This window comes from Amaranthus tricolor, chromosome 14 (genome assembly GCF_026212465.1).
Source record: "Amaranthus tricolor cultivar Red isolate AtriRed21 chromosome 14, ASM2621246v1, whole genome shotgun sequence".
Lineage (NCBI taxonomy): Eukaryota > Viridiplantae > Streptophyta > Magnoliopsida > Caryophyllales > Amaranthaceae > Amaranthus > Amaranthus tricolor.
This window is the reverse complement of record NC_080060.1, coordinates 162,866-183,103: the sequence shown is the minus strand read 5'-3', so window position 1 is coordinate 183,103 and position 20,238 is coordinate 162,866. Positions and strand designations below refer to the sequence as shown.

General features: G+C 32.4%; 1 protein-coding gene across 6 annotated transcripts; it reads right to left on the bottom strand.

The window, feature by feature from the left end:
- Positions 1-13,104: 13,104 nt before the first annotated feature.
- Positions 13,105-20,020, bottom strand: LOC130800137 (uncharacterized). Of its 6 annotated transcripts, XM_057663501.1 has the most exons (8): positions 19,629-19,952; positions 19,279-19,524; positions 19,112-19,193; positions 18,784-18,998; positions 18,585-18,701; positions 13,871-14,006; positions 13,626-13,722; positions 13,280-13,467 (listed from the first exon to the last, which is right to left on the bottom strand). In XM_057663501.1, exons 1-8 carry the CDS (start codon positions 19,877-19,879, stop codon positions 13,412-13,414), a joined length of 1,200 nt encoding a protein of 399 aa, XP_057519484.1. In that variant the 5' UTR covers positions 19,880-19,952; the 3' UTR covers positions 13,280-13,411. The 6 variants fall into 6 exon arrangements, 4 of the variants coding, with proteins under 4 accessions (XP_057519482.1, XP_057519483.1, XP_057519484.1 ...); XM_057663499.1 differs by lacking the exon at positions 13,626-13,722 and having other exon boundaries at positions 13,105-13,467; positions 19,629-20,020; XM_057663500.1 differs by lacking the exon at positions 13,626-13,722 and having other exon boundaries at positions 13,105-13,467; positions 19,279-19,509; positions 19,629-19,951.
- Positions 20,021-20,238: the final 218 nt, after the last annotated feature.

Below are 20,238 nucleotides of genomic sequence, written 5' to 3'. Positions count from 1 at the left end.
GTCTTTCCGGATCTAAACCCTATGGCTCTGATACCATGAAGATTTGTTGATAATTGAGTTTTTTTTTTTGTTTCTGAAACATATAGTTCTTTTTCTTATTCTATTACAGGGAATGTATGTTTAATATATATACATGAGAATTAATTGACAAATGATAACTGCTTAACAAAAGATAACTGCCTAATAATGTAACTGCATAAACTGCTTTCCAATAGAAGTGGTATTAAAAGATGACAATTGGCACCTCAAGGCTGACTGGAAAGCCACCTGGCAAAAACACTATTCATCAAGGGGAGGATGAATAGTATTCTTGGCTTCCATGTTTTTTATACTTCATATAAGAGGATACATGGTCGGCAGAGCTAGGAAATACTTCCTCCGTTCTAATTATCTGTAATATTTGTTTTTTTACGCTGTTCAATGCACTAATTCAATTCTTAATATCTCTAATTTTATATAATAAAAATAATAAAAAATTGATATTAATAATCTTTGCAATGAGACAAATCAAAAAGATCTCACTTGACTATGTTTTAACTTATAGATTAAAAATTAATCACAAATTAAGAATGATGAATAAATAGTGTCATTTCACCTAATGTTGCAACTAATATGGAACGGAGAAAGTATAAGTGTGGTGATCATTGAACTTAGGAATATTCTTTGTTAAGTTTTAAAAATCTTTAGAAGTCATTATTCTTTCTATATAAATTTCTCTATGAAACATGTGTTTATCATAAAGTTTTAATTTGATGACAGTAATGAAATGTTTATTAATTTAACAATATTATCAATTAGAAAAGTGGATCAGATGGATTAAAATAAAAAAGATAACAAATTAATTACTTCGAGCATCAACTGATTATAGATTTAATAAATATTTTTTTAGTAATTATCATGATTTGGACGTCCCCTTTCCAATTTTATGCACAATTTAAGTTCATTGCTTCGAGAATCAAATTAATTAGTTCAGTTAATATATCTTTCTCGTGTATATTTGAGAATTTGATTTTGTTTTAGTTGAAGTATGTGTGGCATTTTTGAATAGAAAATTGAGTTCGATTCTCATTGTCCCTTATTAGTCTACTTTATACCAAAAAATACATATATTTAACTTTAAGAAAAATTAAACGACTGATAAAAAAAAACTAATAACTTAATAACAAAGGACAAAGTCAACAAAAAGCCAACGTACTAAAACACCTCACCATGAGAAGTTTTTTTATTAACTTTTGAATTTTAATCCATATTTTCTCTTAAAAACAATGAACATTCAATACACTATTTTTACTAAATATATTTATAACAATTAATGACAATAGTCCTACCCTAGTTAAAGTTAAAATCCATGGACTCTTTTTAATTTACAATTACTTTAAATGTTTACATTTGTTCTTCCTATTAATTTTTTGTGCAGATTTCAATACAAATTTAAAAATTAATAATTTTAGTTGTGAATTTTTGAAAATTCTAAAAAAATAATATTTAGAAAATATATATTAAGATAGATTTCACATGAATTGTTTTTTCATATAAGTCGATAAAAAATCATAGTTAAAGTTTTACATTAAAATTATTAAATTCTATTTGAGAACAAGATATTGAAAAATATGAAAATGGAGGTAGTAGAATGTACTTGGGCATGCGTACTAGAGAGGAAGAAAAGTGAAATTTCTCTAGTGTTACTTTGGCCTAGTCCATTCCTAGAGAAGCTTCTATCCTAATTCCTTTTATAAAGTAAAAGTGTATCTTGTGGGAAACCATTTAATGACTCTTAAGACTACACATTTTACACTTCTACATGATCTACAATTGTCAATTATTATCATTGCATATGACTCAACCAACACCATTTTTTGTCCATGGATATAATTATAATTCTAAACACAAACACTTCTCCTATTTTGGTTAGTTTAATTTTGCGCCATCAACTCACAAACATTTCTTTTTTTATTTTATATATTAGAAGTTTTTTTTTTGGTTTTAATAACTTAATTTCTCAGTGTTATTTATTCATTCTAACATTATATATATATATATATATATATATATATATATATATATATATATATATATATATATATATATATATATATATATATATAAAAGGAATTCAATAAGAAGAGTGTTGAAAATGAGAAGGATAAGAAGTATTCTACATCCTTAATTTCAATAAGATAAAAAAAAAAATCTAAGATCACGATTGAGCCAAGAACACTTATTTGTAAAAATCACTATGTTAAACAGAAAAGTAACTATGGCATGAGTTTGAAGAATGTTCTTAATTTACAATATATTATCCTTTTTTGTATATATAGTGACTAAACAAAAATCTTTCTTATTCTTCTTATTTTAAAATCCTTCTTATTTGATCCTAAGAACATGAACTTAGGTATGAACTTTGATGGTTTTGCTGCTCTATCAGGGATCTTCTCTTTGCGTGCAAGGTAAACTCGTGTTTTTTTTTAGTTAAGTAAAACCATTTCCCATCTATGTGAATGAATCATACATGGCCTTGTATATTGGATGTCTGTAAATGGTATTCTCTTGGATAAGACTCAATATCCACTCCACCCTTCTTACTTCGTAGGCATCGTTTAAAGCCGGGTGAAGTGGATTTGAATGTGCCTTTATTTCTCCTCTTTTTATCAACCTCTAAACCGTCGATGGTGCTAAATCTAAAGAACTTGCAATATCTCTAATACAAGTACGGTTGCCCATTGTTTTGGACTTTAGTATATTTGGAGGTACCACCACTATTTTCCTTCCACAATTTTTATGTTTAGAATCCACAACGTATGAGCAATCCTTTTGAAAGTCCTATGGGCCATGAGGTAGTGAATCAGTTGTTCTCAATGATAGCATCTCTTGAAATATTAGAAACTAATCTTTTAAAGTGGTTCTATGATCATCGCCTTTGTATATTGGGGAGATAAAAGATAAATTTGCCCAGAAATATAAAGACACTAATAAGAAAAAGACACGTCGGTCTTAAATAATCTATCACGGCAGAATGATCATCGCCGGATTTCTCTGTCGACATGCTGAGCATGGATCGTGGTTCCAAAGTAAACGCTTGAGTCCGAAATAGAACAAAATAACTGTAAACATACAACCCACAAAACAACACAGCGGAAGATAAAATATACAAACGAAGGTTTAAAAGCCTTAAAAAAAACAATCCAACAGGTTAGGTTGTATATAAATCAAATCCATTATATAATTCTATATGATTAGGCCAAGATCGGTATCGGCCACCCGGTGCTCAATGGCAAAGTATGAGCTCATACCCCCTCCAGTTGATCCTCTCAGATCCTACCTTCGGGAAAAAAAGACCCACTGGAGTACCAATCCAGGGGAGCGGCCACCGTATTAGACCCACGTGGCAACACCTCGATCAAGGAGCGGTATCGGCCATCCGGCGCCCAATGACACAAGTATGCTCACACCTCCCGTACGGTGATCCTTGCAAATCTCACCTCGGGAACTAAACCAACCGGAGGTACTAATCCAGTGGAGTCATGTTAATTAAGCATGATCTAATACTTTATCAAATGGGAATAACTCCTGCTTTCTACTATTAATGAGTGCTCTGTGATAGCAAAACCCACTGAGCAACTCAAACAAATCATGAAATTCACCTATAAAGGAATAATTCTAACTCCAATACATTACAATTCTTAAATAAATAATGGGATGGTCCCCGCCTTCTACTAACACTCACATTCTCTGAACTAGTCTAGGCGCTTCATTATCGATAGCTCTTTATATAAAGTGTACCCACTAGTATCTCATAGTTTTGATATAATGCATATTATATAAACAATAATGTCTTAAAGAAATTGCATATAAAGGTTCGTTACTGCGTGTACGTACTTGAAGCTGTTGTCACTCTGCAAAAGTCAAAACAATCACCAATACAGGGTTCTATAATCTCTTATGAAGTGAGCACCTACCAAATTTAAAGTAAATCTTATAAGTCTACTAATCTCATTAAGAGCTACTAAAAACTACTATTAGTGTTAATGGTGACTTGAGTGCACCAAATAAATTCTATATATTAGTGTGGTTGCATAGAAGAGGAATCCTATGGGTAATTTAGTGTGAGTCTTAATTTGTGTGATGAATGTGGAGTTTAAGTGGGTGTTGAATGCATGAAGTTATGAGGCATTTAACAAGAGAATTAAACATGGGTGTTAAAGATGAATTATAGCATGATGAATGATAGTTAATGAGAAGACTAAAGGGTGAAGATTCTTGTACGAGGCATCCAAGTAATGAAGCATTGCCTTGATCGAGCATTGGATTCTGTTTTTTGACTCTTGATGTTCCTTGAAGTTGTTTATTGTGCATTAATCCTTAGCCTTAATTATGTAATACTCATTAATGTACAAACCTCTATAAATAGAGGTCTCATATGCCATTGTACCACATCCACAAAAAACACCTTAAGCCTAAACACTAGCCTAAACTATTCACTATTGTAATTCTCCATTTGAGAGTTCATTGATCTCCTTTGATAATATAAGTGCGATACTACACACCGAAGGAAGTAGCCTTAATTGGATAAACCTCGTTAAATATTTGTGTCATTTTATTGCATTATTATCTCCTATAAACATCGATATCATTGATAGTGTAATTTGTTTGTCACAAGACTTCATACATTCGATCTTGGTAATATTATAGATTGAAACACGTCGTTGTATCTCTAATATAACATCGTTTTTCAACTACGAAAAGTATCTTTTAAACTATTCACTAGTAGTAACACATTTTTAGAACATTCGAGTACTCGCCACGCATACTTAAGCTCACTTATAAAATAGCGAATAGCCCGTGACTTAAAATGCATATTTAGACCATCCAACTTTCCAAATAAATTCAATGATAGAGTACATTATAAGGAGAATTATTTTATGAATAAAACTAGATTTGTAATACATCAAATTAAAATATTGATACTATTCACATTATTTTAATATTATTATGTGTATTAAGGATATATATGGAATTAAAATTCTTTATTCTTAGAATCATAATTTCAATAATGATAACAAGCCAACCAAAAATTATCCATAACTCTAATCAATTTCAACATCATAATGTGCTACTAATAAGATAATACTTCAACATAAACCTATGAGGAAATAAAAAGTGAAGAGGAATAGCTCACAAAGCTTTCTTAATCATGAAATACCACCAAGACACCAAAAGTAGTACATACTACTATTATTTTCATTCCTAATAATTTCAAGTCTATCCTTGTTCAATTTATTATTACTACTCTTCCTATAATAATTTTTAATTAATCCATATTCAATTTACCATTACTACTCTTACCTATAACAAGTTGTATATTAAAATTTTAACAATTCATCCAACACATACAACAATAAAAACCAAATCTAAACTTCAATAACATCATCAACCAAGTTGTCTATGTATTCTAAAACTATTGAATCACATCTTGAATACACTATTCAATCCTTATTATCAATCCCAATCAAAACCCTAAATTGGAACATTCTTGAATCACAATTTTAACTCTTGCCCATAACAACTCAATATAATTCACTCAATATAATTCTTACTAATTTAGGTATTTTTATTTTCATGACCCAAATTAACTTAGCCTACACATATTAAATGATTTTTATTTTTCTTTTATCCACTTGGGGAGAAATCCAACACACTATCCATTAATTATTTCGCAAAATAATAATATTAATAATATGAGTGTCTATTTCATATTAAATATAGCTATTAAATAAATAAAATTCGTTTAATTATTTTAAATGCAACACATTTTTACTTTTATTAATTCTTTTAAATTGATTAAAATATACATATTATGGCATAATAAATAACGAAGTGTTACAACGGTTCTCTCTCCTTTTTAATGGCAATGATAAAATCATTTTTTTTATTTTAATTATTTATCTTTAATTTGAATGTCTTTTCTTTTTCACATTATCAATACCATTACTACTTCAAACTATTATCTAATTAATACAATAGCTACTTCATATAAAAATTTTATTTTTTTTAATTTACGTGAAAAACCTCATAGTGGACAAAAATAAAAAAACGGAGGGATGAAAGTATCATCTTTTGTAATTTTGTCTTTCTTTATACTTGTTGCAAATTGTAAGTTGAATAGTAGCCTACCACTTTAATTTCAATAATGCTAATTAAAATAATAAGCTGCCCATCATTTAATAATATGCCAACCCCACATATGTATAACTTTTAATTTTGCTGAGATAATAATTAATGACATCATGTTAATCGGAAATAAGAACGATTATTTAATATTTTTCTAGTAAGAGTAGGAGTAGGAGTAGGATTAGAATTAACTGTTAAGCATACAATTACAATAATAGCTTTTGCTTTTTGTCTGATTGGGGATTTATTATTTCCTAATCTTCTAGTTTTACCAATCATTGGGGATTCATGGTGTAGTTATATTCTCTGGCACATGCAATATATTCCTCAAACACAACTGTCATACAATAATAATAATAATAATAATAATAATAATAATAATAATAATAATAATAAGTACTCCTATAAGAATTGCTTAAATGAAATTCTTCCAAATGATTGTGGAAAAAAATATTAATGTTAATTGGATTTTTAATCAAATGATCAAAATTATTATTTAGACAGGCCTGAAGAGATTTGTAGATTTCTAAAGATAGTCACAACGACAATAACAATAGTAATGTGAAGATCTTAAATTCAAAAGATTTAAAATCAAGTAAATAACCAATATATAGTTCTAATTTGTAAAGATAATATGAAAATTAATTAAAAAAAATATGGTGATGAACAATGCTAAGAGAGAATTAGTAGAAAAATTTTTAAAATGAGGAGGAATCATGAAATAATATAACAAAATGAGTGCATTAATAGGAAGTATTAAAAATTGGGTAAAGAAGTAGAGTGGATACCACATTCATGTATCATGGCAATAGTCAGACGTTGTTGAAGTTACCAACTAAGTCCTCTTGATTGTAATAGCCAATAGGATATAGGAGGTGTCTCAAGTATGAGAGAACACTCATTAGAGATTATTTATGGTGATCTAGTAAACACGTTATCGCATTATTTTTCTCTTCTAAAAGTTCATCTTTCAACTTAGTTTTATTAACAATGACCTCTTTTAAAAGGTCATTATTTTTAGAAGAAGTATTTTTTTTTTATTTTTGAAAATATTTTAAATAATAATAAGAGTGGTTTCATTTTATAGATCTTGAAAAAATATGAACGATTGTATATTTTTTTTGTTTTTTGAATTTTATTTAAATGAGAAAATAGCAATTTAAAATAAAAGAAGTATTTTTTTCAACCAAATGAAAAAAGACAAGTGGAAAAGGCAACAACAGAGTGTTGATGGAATGTCTTCAGTAGAAAAACACGGACCAATAGAATGACGATACATGGCATTTGGTTTGATAAAAAAGAGATGACCGTTTGAGAGATCAGGTCATATAGTGACCAAATTCTTCAACATTTTCCATGACCAACCTTATTTTAGATCACTGTTAATAGGCTTTTTACCCTTATTTGGTCATATGACCTCTAAATAGGTCATTGTTACTGATGCTCTTAATTCCTGTATCTTGTTTACATTGTTTCCCTTTAGGCTTTAAAGACTAATTTCGACTCAAGTCCTCATATTTAGGCTAATGAAGGTTTACTTATCAAATCACCAAATAACCACTTTTCTAATTTGTCATACTACCTTCAAAAGCGTACCTTTTACTTCAACTAGTAATAGCATTACTATTATCATTTTGATAAAAATTTATCAACCTTCAGAATTACAGTCCTTCTTTAAAGAATCAAGACATAGGAGTATAAATATAATGAATAAAAAAGTAATAAAATGAAATCTAGCTTGAATCGTCTAATTGTATTTTTAATTTTAGCTTTTTAATTTTAATTATTCATAATTCAATATTTAAATGATTAAAATATCACAATAAATTGCATAAAAAGTAAAATGGTGAGACAAATATAATATTTTGATAAAATATACTCCCTCCTAGAATTAAGTCCATGTGCTCTTATTATATATATACATATTTGAGATGATTGCGAAAAATATATCCAACATATATAACAAAGAGAAAGCTGGCATTGAGCCATTGACAATAACAAAACAGAGTACATGAATTGACTAAATGGAGCAATATTAGCAACAAGTTAAGAGGAAAGGGAATCTAAACTTAATAGTATATACAGGACTATAAGTAGAGTATGAGAGTTGGTTGTGTATTATGTATAGGATTAATAGAGAAGATTATTAATATGCAAAAAGAGAGTATAATGTTGCTCTACAAGCCACAAAAATACTTGGGCTTCGTGGATGACGGTAGCTAATACCAAGATTATGTCGCCTACTCCACTAATTATGTAACCAGCAACCAAGCTAAGTTTGCTATCGAATATGTTTCTACTGCGCTTGTGCACATTCGATCATGTTACAATAACAAATACCTGGTCAAGTAATTTTGTTTAATTTTCTCAATACTACATGCTATAAAATGGAATTGCAATTATTATGATTTCTGATTTATGGATGAACAAATTAATATTAGTTTGGGTGTAGGTTATCAGCTACTGAAAACTGGATAGTAGCAAAGGCTGTTGAACCTGTGGACGATCAAACAGCATGGAATTGCACCTTGTTTAAACCCATTGCAAATGACGGCAGCAACACCGTCACCTTCCTTCATGTTCAGCAAGATAAAGCGGTGGGGAGACGGGATACTGACATGTTTTTGTGTCTAGATCCTCTTGCCACCACTACAGCAGTATCCAAGGTGGTTGATTATGGATCATTAGTAATACTGCCCAAATATGTCACCTTTAAGGATTATCAAAACATTTACCTCAATCAAGCTTCCGGACTTCTCCGACGGCAATATCTTCGAGGTTGTACCCAATAATCTAGGTAACATACGTCTCCGAGATCACGTAAGCATACCTGTCACTGCATGCGGACGATTTCCAGATTCAAATCAAACTCCAATGCCCAAAGATAGGATCGTGTGCCTACGAGAAGACCCTGAGGATGATGACACTACCGATGCAAACATTTTGTTCCAGGCTGTTCAGGTCGGAAAAAAATGTGATGGCCCTTCGTTATCTATACAACAACTGCTTTGTAGAAAGCCAACCGATCCCCCATGATCCAGAGAGTAATGGATTAAGGCCAACAGCAAATGGATTGGTAAAAGAAGCTCAACTACAAATATTAGAGCCCGTGCTAAGAAGAGAAGTGAATGTTCTCGAATTTCATCTTGACAGAGCTAGGATCTACGATCAGACACCTATCACATATAGGAAAGCAACTTTGGATAATCCAACTCTGGTAGAGCAAGAGCATACTATTGAGTTTCACTACACTAAATTGACGACATCTTCATGGAACAATAGTCAATCCTGGTTCATAGAAGGCAGTATTGAACTAGCTAGCAAAATCCCTTTCATTGAAGAACTAAAGATTGCATTAGGAGGAGAGTACTTGGAGCAGTACGACTGGGGAGAAACTAATGAGGATTCGGAAGAAGTGGTAGACTATTACACAGTCAAAGTGCCACCTAAGACAGTGGTAATTGTGAGTGCAGTTGCAACACAAGGGAAATGTGATGTACCCTTTACTTACGTTCAGGTAGACCATATGTACAATGGTAATACTATGAGGACTACCTTGTCTGATGGTGTTTACACTGGTATGAATGCTTACAGCTTTGATTATCTCGTTGAACAAACCCATCGTTCTGCTCATACAATGATCTTCCATTGTCTCTTACTCCTTGAATTAAGCTACTTTTCTCACTACATATCAGGCATTGCATTGTATTTTTATTGCAGGCATGAATGTGGACGCTCACAATTCGCATCACATGTATGAATAATTATGGCCTCAAGTGTTTAAAGATCATATCCATATCCATGTATTAGTAGTTTTAGTACTAGTGCTAGGATAATTGATCCAACAAAATAACATGATTGGTCATTAATGTATTTATCTTTTTAATATTGATCTTTCTTAAATGGGTTTTGCAAATTTGAGTTATTGTAAACTTATTTCTTTCGAATAATGATTCATGTTCCCGTTCCTAATTATGTGCTTTTTAATATATTTTGCACTTGCATTAAAAAATATAATGTAGTTGTTATTTGTTTGCATAATTTGATTATATTCCGTTTGATTCAATTCAAATCCATCCAATTTAGTCCTCACTTTTTGTTGAAGATAGCCATTCTCACCAAATTAATACAGCTGCTCCCAATATTGAATCAGTTACATAGTAGTAAATGAATCTTTTTCTGTTTTGCCCTTTGTACACTTCACACATTTTTTTTGTTATTTGTTTGTTATTTTGTTATAGCTTTGTCAGAGTAGTAGCCTTTATATACTTGTATTGTTCTTTTCCATGTACTACTTTTCTTTTACACAGAAATAACAATTCTTAGCCATTCTTGTATTCTTCGTTTTGCATGCCTTCCATGGCTACCTGATTTCATAAGTTTCACCATTTTAACACTTTTTTAGTTCAATCGGTTTGGTGTAATTCTATTTCGTTTAGTTAAATTCAGTTCAACTACTCGTTTCATTCAAATTATTACAGTTGATTAATTCAATTAGTTCAGCTCCATTCTAATACTTCAGTCAGTAATGCAATCCAAACTTAGAAAACCTACCAAAAAGGTACAGTGTATTGCTAGCCGCTAGTTTCAAGAATGAGCAAAAATAACATTCTGCATGTGTTGTCTGATTACAGCTCAGCTTACTTTGTGTTTGCTGGTCACTAAAGCCACAACCTTTTCCCAGCAAAAAACTATTTCTTAGCTCAAAAGTACATGATCTATCAATTCCTACAAGAGATGAGTTATTGCAAGACTGCAAAGCACGTAATACATACTATAGTCATTATGAATAACCATTGACTCAGCTGCTTGGTACCTTCAACTTCAAGTCTTTATGATATTAGTTACCCGGTTAAGGCGGCTAAAGATTATTATTATTGATAATTGACCCACCATCTAAGCTACGGGTAGGCGGGTCGGGTTAAGCGGGTTTTTTGAACACCCCTAATTGAAAGAACCACTTGTCCAACTGTACATATACTACTAATGATTAACAGGCCAAAAGTAGGCCACTGTGTTGTGACTTGTGAATAACAAACGGTTCCTACCCTCTTCGGCAGTCCAATGTAAAAAAGACTGCTTCTTCATCTTTGCCATTATAAGTCAACATCGCCAAATAGCACTGGAAACTGTAAGGTTTCTCTTAAACCAATTTATAACGAGGTTTTAATAATGAATACCCTTCAGGATTCAGGATATGAGTAGTATTTGTTTTTGATAAAGAACGATACGAGAAGTACTTGTTTCTGATAAGAAACAGTCTTTTTAACACTATCAAGACACAATCAATCTTGAGGCTATAAAATGCATAAAATAAGAACCATAGTTAAATAGTTTGGACTGCAATCTGTATAAATGTAGTTAGCACTTAACACACATACACATCAGTTTGGATGTTGGTTAGGGTAAGTTGTAAGTAAAGGAGGCCTGGAGGCAGGAGCATGAAATGTACTTGGAGTTGGCTAATTGGCTTACAATTACAAGATATTAATAACATAAGATTCAACGGAAAATGGAAAAGGACCAAACGATGCAGAAGTAGCAAATAATAAGCAGGTAGCTTGGCCTTTTTCCATCAACCTCAAGTATCGCTCGACGCCGGACGGTGGTAGGCTAATTAGTGATTACATACAATTGCCTTAGATTGAGAAACATTCAGACCCAAAAGATTAAAAGTGACAGCTGTAGGATTTGAACCACGCCCTTTTGGACCAGAGCCTAAATCTGGTGCCTTAGACCACTCGGCCAACTTGTTTTATTATGACACAATTAGTACCATTTAATTTTAATCTAATAATCAATGTTATAGGTAGCAAAGAGAAATTACTGACCATCCATACTCCTCCATCCAAAAATTCTATTTATGAATCTAACAAAGTAGTGGAAGCGATTAGCAAGGGAAAATTATGCTAAATTTTATGGATTGGGTAAATAGTAATGAACAAAACAAATTGTTGGGGTGTTGCAGTGATAATCTCTTTATCCTGCAACGATAGTTGTTTCCTTCTATTTTTGTCACTTCTGGCATGGGAATCAACAACATCCTCCCTTAGAAAGTTTCGATCAAATCACCTTTGAGATCGTGCTACTTCTACAATATTTTGGGCAAAGTTAGGGTCTGGTGTGTGCCTTGGCCTGTATTGCATTCTGATTCTCACTTTGCTGGATTGAACTGCTCTTTGTCTATGATATGAGCTTTGGAACGGTTGTTTGCCATCTTGGTCAAAATTCTTAAAAATATATTTTTTGGCTAAGAGAGAAACACTAACCCTTCTTTTAGTGCCAAATTGTTCATGTTAGAGACCGAATACAATTAAGATCACCTTGATGACGCTAGTTGCTTTGTGTGTCTATATATATACTCTATTTAGGTTGTTGAACATCATACTAATATTTAGACTTTTGAAAATCAAACTATATTTTCAAAATGATTTTTTTAAAATTTCAAAAATAATCTTGTTAAAGAAAGAAAGAAAAGTGGACTTAAATATTATGTGGTCAAAAAACGCAAATATATATATATATATATATATATATATATATATATATATATATATATATATATATATATATATATATATATATATTGTATTTGATCAGAAAACCCAGATATTTAACTTTTTTAGATCAGAATCAGGGCATGATTTTCACTATCTAAAAAATCGAATATCCAATTTTCCAACTATAATCTTAACAATAACTACTCCCTTCATTTCAAAATTATAGCTCTATTTTAGTATTGTTCACCAATTAGCCCTGATTTACAGTTTATCTTTAATCTATAAAACATTAATCATTAACAATAAAAATTACTCCCTCTCTCATAAAATGTCATTCATTGAAATGAGAAAAGAAAAAGTACCCCATACAGTTTGCAGACACACTAGGAGTACAATTTTAGGAATCTCTGACAGCTTAAAAAAAGTAGACTGAAACTTTGGAATCGTACTCAATTTGAATGCCATAACTAATGTCATATAGACTTATTCACAATTTATGTATCAACTCCTTATTCCATATTTTTCCTGTACAAATTCTACAGCTAACTATAAGGGAAAAAATATCACCAGTTGATACAAGGGAGTCAGAAATGTGTTTTGCGATTCAAGACAAATCACGGTTGCACAAATTATAACCTGAAATTAAAGAGCTTATGGCAAAGCACAAGAAAGACAAGAACGCCATACTAACTGATGCACTAATCTTCTCGGTAAATTCGTCTTTCCCCCAATTAGATTGCCAGTTAACAACCCTTGAGGCTGCTGCTGATGAGGCTGATATCAGAAGGTATGCCTGTATCTGCAAGTTCAATGAACAAGCGTTTTAATAAGATGCCAAGCAGATTGCAATCCAATTCAACAATTTGAAATCTGAATATTTACTTTATATAAGAAACTGAAATTATCTTCTCATGGTTCAAATTGTTTTTTTTACAAGGATTGATATACATGACGGACCTCTCTGCCTCACACCCGAGGAATGCACCTTCCTCAAAGTTCTCTCAATGTCTCCTATGCTAATATACGTCCATGTATAAACCACACTACCATCAAACTGCATGGATAGGACATAATATGTGAAGATGGTGGACCGTCACACATCCACATAACTGCTTTAGTGTGAAGTTATTATATTCAAGGCCTGGCAGCTTAAATGGACAAATACAATTGTTAAAGAAAGTATATGAGATACTCATACTTGCCTGATCCATAATAAATTCAAATTGATAGCGGAGATGGTGGTTGATCACATGTTTTCCAGTGGCTAAAAGTTTGGTTACATCGAATGCTTGAAACGCAGAATAAATGAACCCAAGAATACTCACAGATAAACAAAACCTGCAATGAGATAGTTATCATGTCACTTTATTTTATAGAGAAGTGTGTAGCTAATATGTTTTTTAGCGAATTATTGTATTTAGTAGATAATAGTATGGGCAAGCAGTTTATATAATTATAGTTCAATGGTAAAAAAAACCTTCAACGGAAACTAAATGCAGTAATATAAGAACAAGAACAACATATTATATGCATATGCAAATAGAGGAATAGTAGACATTGCATAATGACACCATATGAAGGTAAAAATCCATCAATACATGACATTTAGGTACATGACTTGCACATAAATATTGACCATGATTCAGAAATTGTTCAGAGAAATGAAAGCATCTTCATTGACAATGATGAGAGTTGGCTGTGAACAGAGAACACTAGTTGACAAAAAGGAAAGGGGCAGAAAGATTAGAATTGAGGCGATTCTTCTTTTGGTTACTAAAGGGACAAAAAAATCATATAATTATGGTTGTTCTAGTGGTAACATTGTTTTTTTAATAACCAAAAGGCCAAGAGTTCAAACATTTGCCTCTTTAATTTTCACCTAAGTTTATGGCTCAAACTTTTACGGTTTTGCCCTCCTTAATTTTTCTTGAAAGTTTCACCACCGACTAGAAGGGGATTGGATGAGAGTAAGAGAGAGAGAAAGAGAGGGAGAGAGAGAGAGAGAAAAGATGGTGAAAAGTAGGCTGGACAAAAGTCATAATTGCGAAAACAGAAGGGAACGGGAAGAGAGAAAGAGAGAGTAAGGCGACGACTGATGAGCCAAGGATGTAAGAGAAGAGGTATATGATGAGCTAAGGCAGAATATGCTTAAGTTTCGAGTGTTGAAGAAAATTCTATTGTGAGTGACTCTTTTCTTTCATATTGAATGTGTATAAACATCCACTATTGGAATGCACATAGTGGATTACATGGTAGAAAGTAGAAATTTTAATTGAGCATGAGGTGTTACTTGATTTCACCTGTGAACACATGAACTTCAAGTTGTTTATGTGCCAAGATAGCAAGACCATCTATTTTGTGGTAAGCTATTTTCAGTTTTGCACACTAGTTAAAAGCAAGTTGTTGATATACATTAAGATCTTAAGTTCTTAACCATGTGCTTGGTTAGTGGCCATTTGGAAATTAATATAACTTAAACAAGGTTTAGGATTGAAATTCTTTATCTTAAGCTTCGTGACATTTGCTGATTTGCTCTATACAAATTCAAGGGGTGATGTACCTATCTTTGTAACTCTAAACTTCCTACTCCTTCAGGCTTTAACAATAGTCAAACCACATTCATTTTATCCCCCACCTCTAAAAAAACCATGAACAACAGACTACACCAAGAATCCAACAACTTTCCTGTCATCAAACACCTAAACAACTAATTGTAGCACCTAAAAGTCCGGAGAACAGCGTCCTCAAGGCTCACATAAGACCTGAAGTGAGAGCAACATGGTTTCAACGAACACAGGTCACTTCAAAGTTCAAAACCAAACATGATAGTCAGCCAGTAGTTCATCAAAAAGCTCAGGTTTTGCAAAGCTAGAAGAGTGACAAGGCACTAAAACATGTGGTATTGCAAATAAAAGTCGGGGTTTTAAGTTAACCCTACCAATAATGAAAGTATCAAAACACACCCAAGTGAGAGAATATTCATCGACACCATAAAAAATGGAGATTTCATACCCAACAAGTTAATTTTAATTCAGCATCAAACACCAAAAACACGCCTTCCACATTGGCATCGTCATCTTCTAAAAATTACTCCTAACAAATGAATACTTTTGAGTATTGGAACCTATCCCTGGTAAATCAATATCAAGAATCAAGGAAACAATCATAGGAGATAGTAGCATACCCAGTCCTATTTGGCTGACAAAAAGACCAAATGCTATTCTCTTTGTACAAAATCCTATTTTCCTCAAACATACTGAAAATAATTTGCCAAGATTGATACGATGCTAAGAACTTATATGAATGATGCAAACAACAAAGAATAAAACAATGTTTGATAATGTAAACTAAGCAAAGAGACACAAAGATTTAAAGAGGTTCACCCAATGATGGCTACGTCCTCCGTCGTGTGTAGTTTCTATTTTTATTATATCAATCGAGTATAAAATACTCTTACAAATCAAGTATTACAATTGTGTAAGAGATAAAACAAAAGGCTATGTGTTTGGCTTAGGAGTTGTGTTTGATGATATTGATATGTGAATGAGAGCTCTCTATTTATAGGAGAGATCACACTAAGTAACATTAAGTATATTAAAGCTATGAATAAATGATAATGAAATAACCCCAAGTACTTGAAGAGTTAAAAACAGCATCCTAAGAGTATCAGGGACTTCACTCGACCAAAACAGAGGTTCGCTCGGTCGAGCGGTTTGGTCGAGCGGGCTACATGAAGTTTCTGGTTGCATTCTGTATGCTCGCTCGACCCATCCTGAGCTCGCTCGGTCGAGCGGCACTACAGAAGGCTTCTGACAGTATTGCTCGACTTGCATAGTAAAGCATCTTAAATTAAACCTTTGCACTTCTTCGTTAAGTCCCATAACTCCCATGAATAACTCATACTTCATCACCTCAATCCATACTTTTAATCACCATCATAAATCACAATCATCAAGACTCAACTTAATACACCCACATTAACACACTCATGGGATTCCATCTCAAGAGTCAAGAGTCACACATGAATGCATACATCGATTCTGCACTCAAGTCACACGATACCATTCATAACACATACAACTTCAATCAAACACTCCCTAAAGTTAATAAAAGGTAATAATTTTCCAATTGATAGAATACCGCTACTATTTAGCGCTTTCATCATTCGTGTGTCTTAGAAGTACAATCAATTTGTTGTCAACATTCATTTATTCCAAGGTTCCAAGCAAAAAATGCAGCATAAAAAGCTTGAAAGTTAAACATATACAAGAAGGAAAGGTAGAATTTAAAAAAAAAAAAAAAAAAAAGTGAAAAAAAGAGGGAAAACAAAAACCTGTATTCTTTGTAACGATCAAAGGAATCACCACTCCAGCCTTGAGTTTTATCAGCAGCCATAACAGAAAAGGAAATCAAGCAAAAGACAATTTCCAAAACCCTAAGCCCTAAATTAACCTTTTCAAAAACCCCAGTTACTCTTTCAAATTTGCTTACATTTATATCCTTAACAGCACCAAATCTCACACCAACTCTGCCTTTTCTCTCTCCCCCACCAGCAGTTTCCCCAAAAACGACACTGGTTTTGGGCGGCAGTTCTTCTCTACGATTAAAATTAATGATGTGGCGAGGTAGCGGTTGAGGTTCATACTGAGGAGGAGTAGAGAAAGAGGAATAATCGGGTGTGGTAGCATCCTTAGTAAAAGGTGAATTTGCAGGAGAGTAGAAACTTTCAACAGGTACAATAGCGCCGTCAAAGCTGTTGTGAAGATGATCGTGATTGAGATGGAGATCATGGATAGGCGAGTCAGAGCTAATGGGTGAGTTGGATCGCAGGGGGGAGTGGGGCGACTCGGAAGAATTGGATTTAGAGTTGGGCTTGAGTTGAGATGGTTGTGATTCTGATAGTGGTAGTGGTCGTGGTAGCGGCGGTTTCTGGTGGTTTTGCATATTTTAAAATGTGGAAGGAGAGTCTCAAACAAAAAGATGGAAAGGAGAAACCGAAGTGGGAATATTTCTACAAGTATTTACGAGTAGTTAATTACTCTATTATTATTATTATTATTATTATTATTATTAGTATATTACTACCTTTTATTCAACATATTAATTCCATTTGCTTTTTTCTCATTTGTTCCATTGCTTTTTTTTCCTCATTCGTTGAGACAATATTTTAATCCTTAATCCTTAATATCTCTAATTATGCTTAATTAAAAATTAAAAAAATTTAATATTAATAATTTTTGCATTGAGCCGAATCAAACAAATTTTAACTTATAAATTAAGAATAAAATACATAGTAAAAAGTAACCTAAAAGTAAATGAGACAAATAGAAAGAATGAGAGAGAATATTATATTATTATTATTATTATTATTATTATTATTATTTATTAAAACGTGAATATTTTGAAGCTTTTGATCACTATTTAATTTAGTTTGATGATAATGTTGGTCATCGTGGGTCCAATGTTCTAATGCTTTAATAGTGGAGTAGTATTTGAATGGGGTATATACCAAAAGCCGCAACAAAAGAAAGCAAAACCAAATTGTTTTCTATCACTTGGAATATTTACCTTTGGTCTTTGAGTTTGCATTAATGATTGTCTAAGTCAAGTCAAGGCTGAAAGCATGACCCACTTGATAAAGTTAATAAAATGTTAGATTTTTTATGATGAAAAGCTGAGATTATTATAAAAAAAAAAAAAAAAAAACAAAAAGAATACAATATTTACTAATAGTCTATTACAGTTTGCATTTTCCCACATGAGAGAAATAGAAGAATTGATATTAATCAGAGTTTGAGAGTCTCTTAGTCTCTTACAGTTCACCACCATCCACCAATATGGCAAAATGCAGTAGTACTAAATTGATATGTAAAAAAAGATGAAAAAAGAAGCTAAGTAGTAAGTAGTACCTAGTACCTACAATTAGGGGGATTATAGCACTTGTATATATTTGAGGATGGTTTCTTGTAAACAGGTATACTCTTTTCATCTATAAACCTCACTTCTCCTGGGCTGAAAGAAAGATCTGTGTGCCTGTTAAGTCATAAAATCATTATCAAATACAAATTTGTGTTGATGTAATAATTAAACATGCTTACTAGCAAGTAAGTTGTACCTTCGAAGATCAAGTCCAAGTAAGCCAGCCTGTAAAATTGTTAAATTGTCTGAATCCGGAGATACAATGATGACAGTGTCTCCGGAGTATTGTGTTTCAAGGATTGACATCAGTTGTGTTACACGTACAAATACGTCTTCTACGCTCTCATTTGGGGTTCCATCATCAATCGCAGGCGGTTTTAGGTTCGGAGATACACCATCTGTTGCATAAACCTGTGTTTGTTGTTCATATATCAATTTTAATTACTAGGCACTAGCTCCTATATCTATATATATATATAAGTTGAATTCAGCAATGTGTTTTGCTCACAAGTCACAATCCAGACCTCGGAAATAGATTCTAATGGCTTGCCTTCATAAGCTCCTAGGCCACGAGCATCCAGAAAGCTATATTCAGGAACTATGTGGCTACATCATGATCAGTTCTTATAATTACTCATTCCAGATCCAGTTTACCATTAATTAGATACCAAGTATAGTAAATTAATTTTACCTACGATCAATTTTATTGATCTCACCAATAATCTCAGCAGCCTGGTAAGCTCTTTGAGTGATAGAAGGCCAAATCCAACAACTCCCTTCACAAGCTCCCATTTTTTTAAGTTCGAAACCTGCCTTTACACTTTGTCTCTTTCCTTTTTCCGACAACCCGCTATCCACACTCGTTTTCGCTACGGGATTCGTGTTGATTATCCCTAAGCTTTCATACTCAGACTCCCCTGACCTTACCAGATAATACCTTCATAAATCATATCATTCTTTTTTTTATTACCACATCACAAACTCTACAATAAACACAAATTAATTAATCTCAAGGTCTCAAGGATTAGAATTTAGAAATACCTGTTGTTGAGTCGAAATGGGGGCATTTGGAAGAGTCCACGGGCATCTGCAGCTTCTACTAATTGGGTACTGAGGACAGAGAAGCCTGCAATTGCATTGATACACGCAGAAACTGAAACTGAAACTGAGGCCAACACATCACGCCGGTTCATCACATTACAAGAATTAATTGGTGATGCTGAGGATCTGGATAAACATGGAATTGATGCTTCAATTTGTGGTGCTGGAGCTGCCTTCATTTTGAGTTCCATATTCTTACTAATAAAACTAATTCCGTCTTTTTATTTTATTTTTTTTTTATATTGAGTCGAAGTAATTGTTGTAGTCACTAGTGACTAGTGACTAAGTGAGTGTATTCTTGTGTTTAAGTGTTAATGAATTTACTGTTGAAGAAAGTCAAGAAAGTGACATTGCAACGATTAATGATGTCAACAATCAATCACACTCTTTAGTAAATGTGTTTAATGAAGCATGTCACTTTCTTATTAGACTTATTTAAATTGGATTGCATCATATAAATTAAATAATGGACGTATCCGAATTAAAAATTCATTAGACGTACCTTGATCCGCTTTATCAATTATATATTTTTCCTGGCCAAAATAGTTTT

Excerpts from the sequence above, each read along its gene's own strand:
- LOC130800137 (XM_057663499.1), bottom strand. The coding sequence starts at position 19,879 with ATGGAACTCAAAATGAAGGCAGCTCCAGCACCACAAATTGAAGCATCA. Across the intron at positions 19,194-19,278 it reads ATCAATAAAATTGATCGTAG|CCACATAGTTCCTGAATATA; the intron begins GTAAAATTAATT and ends ATCATGATGTAG. Across the intron at positions 18,702-18,783 it reads CTTGGACTTGATCTTCGAAG|GCACACAGATCTTTCTTTCA; the intron begins GTACAACTTACT and ends ATGACTTAACAG.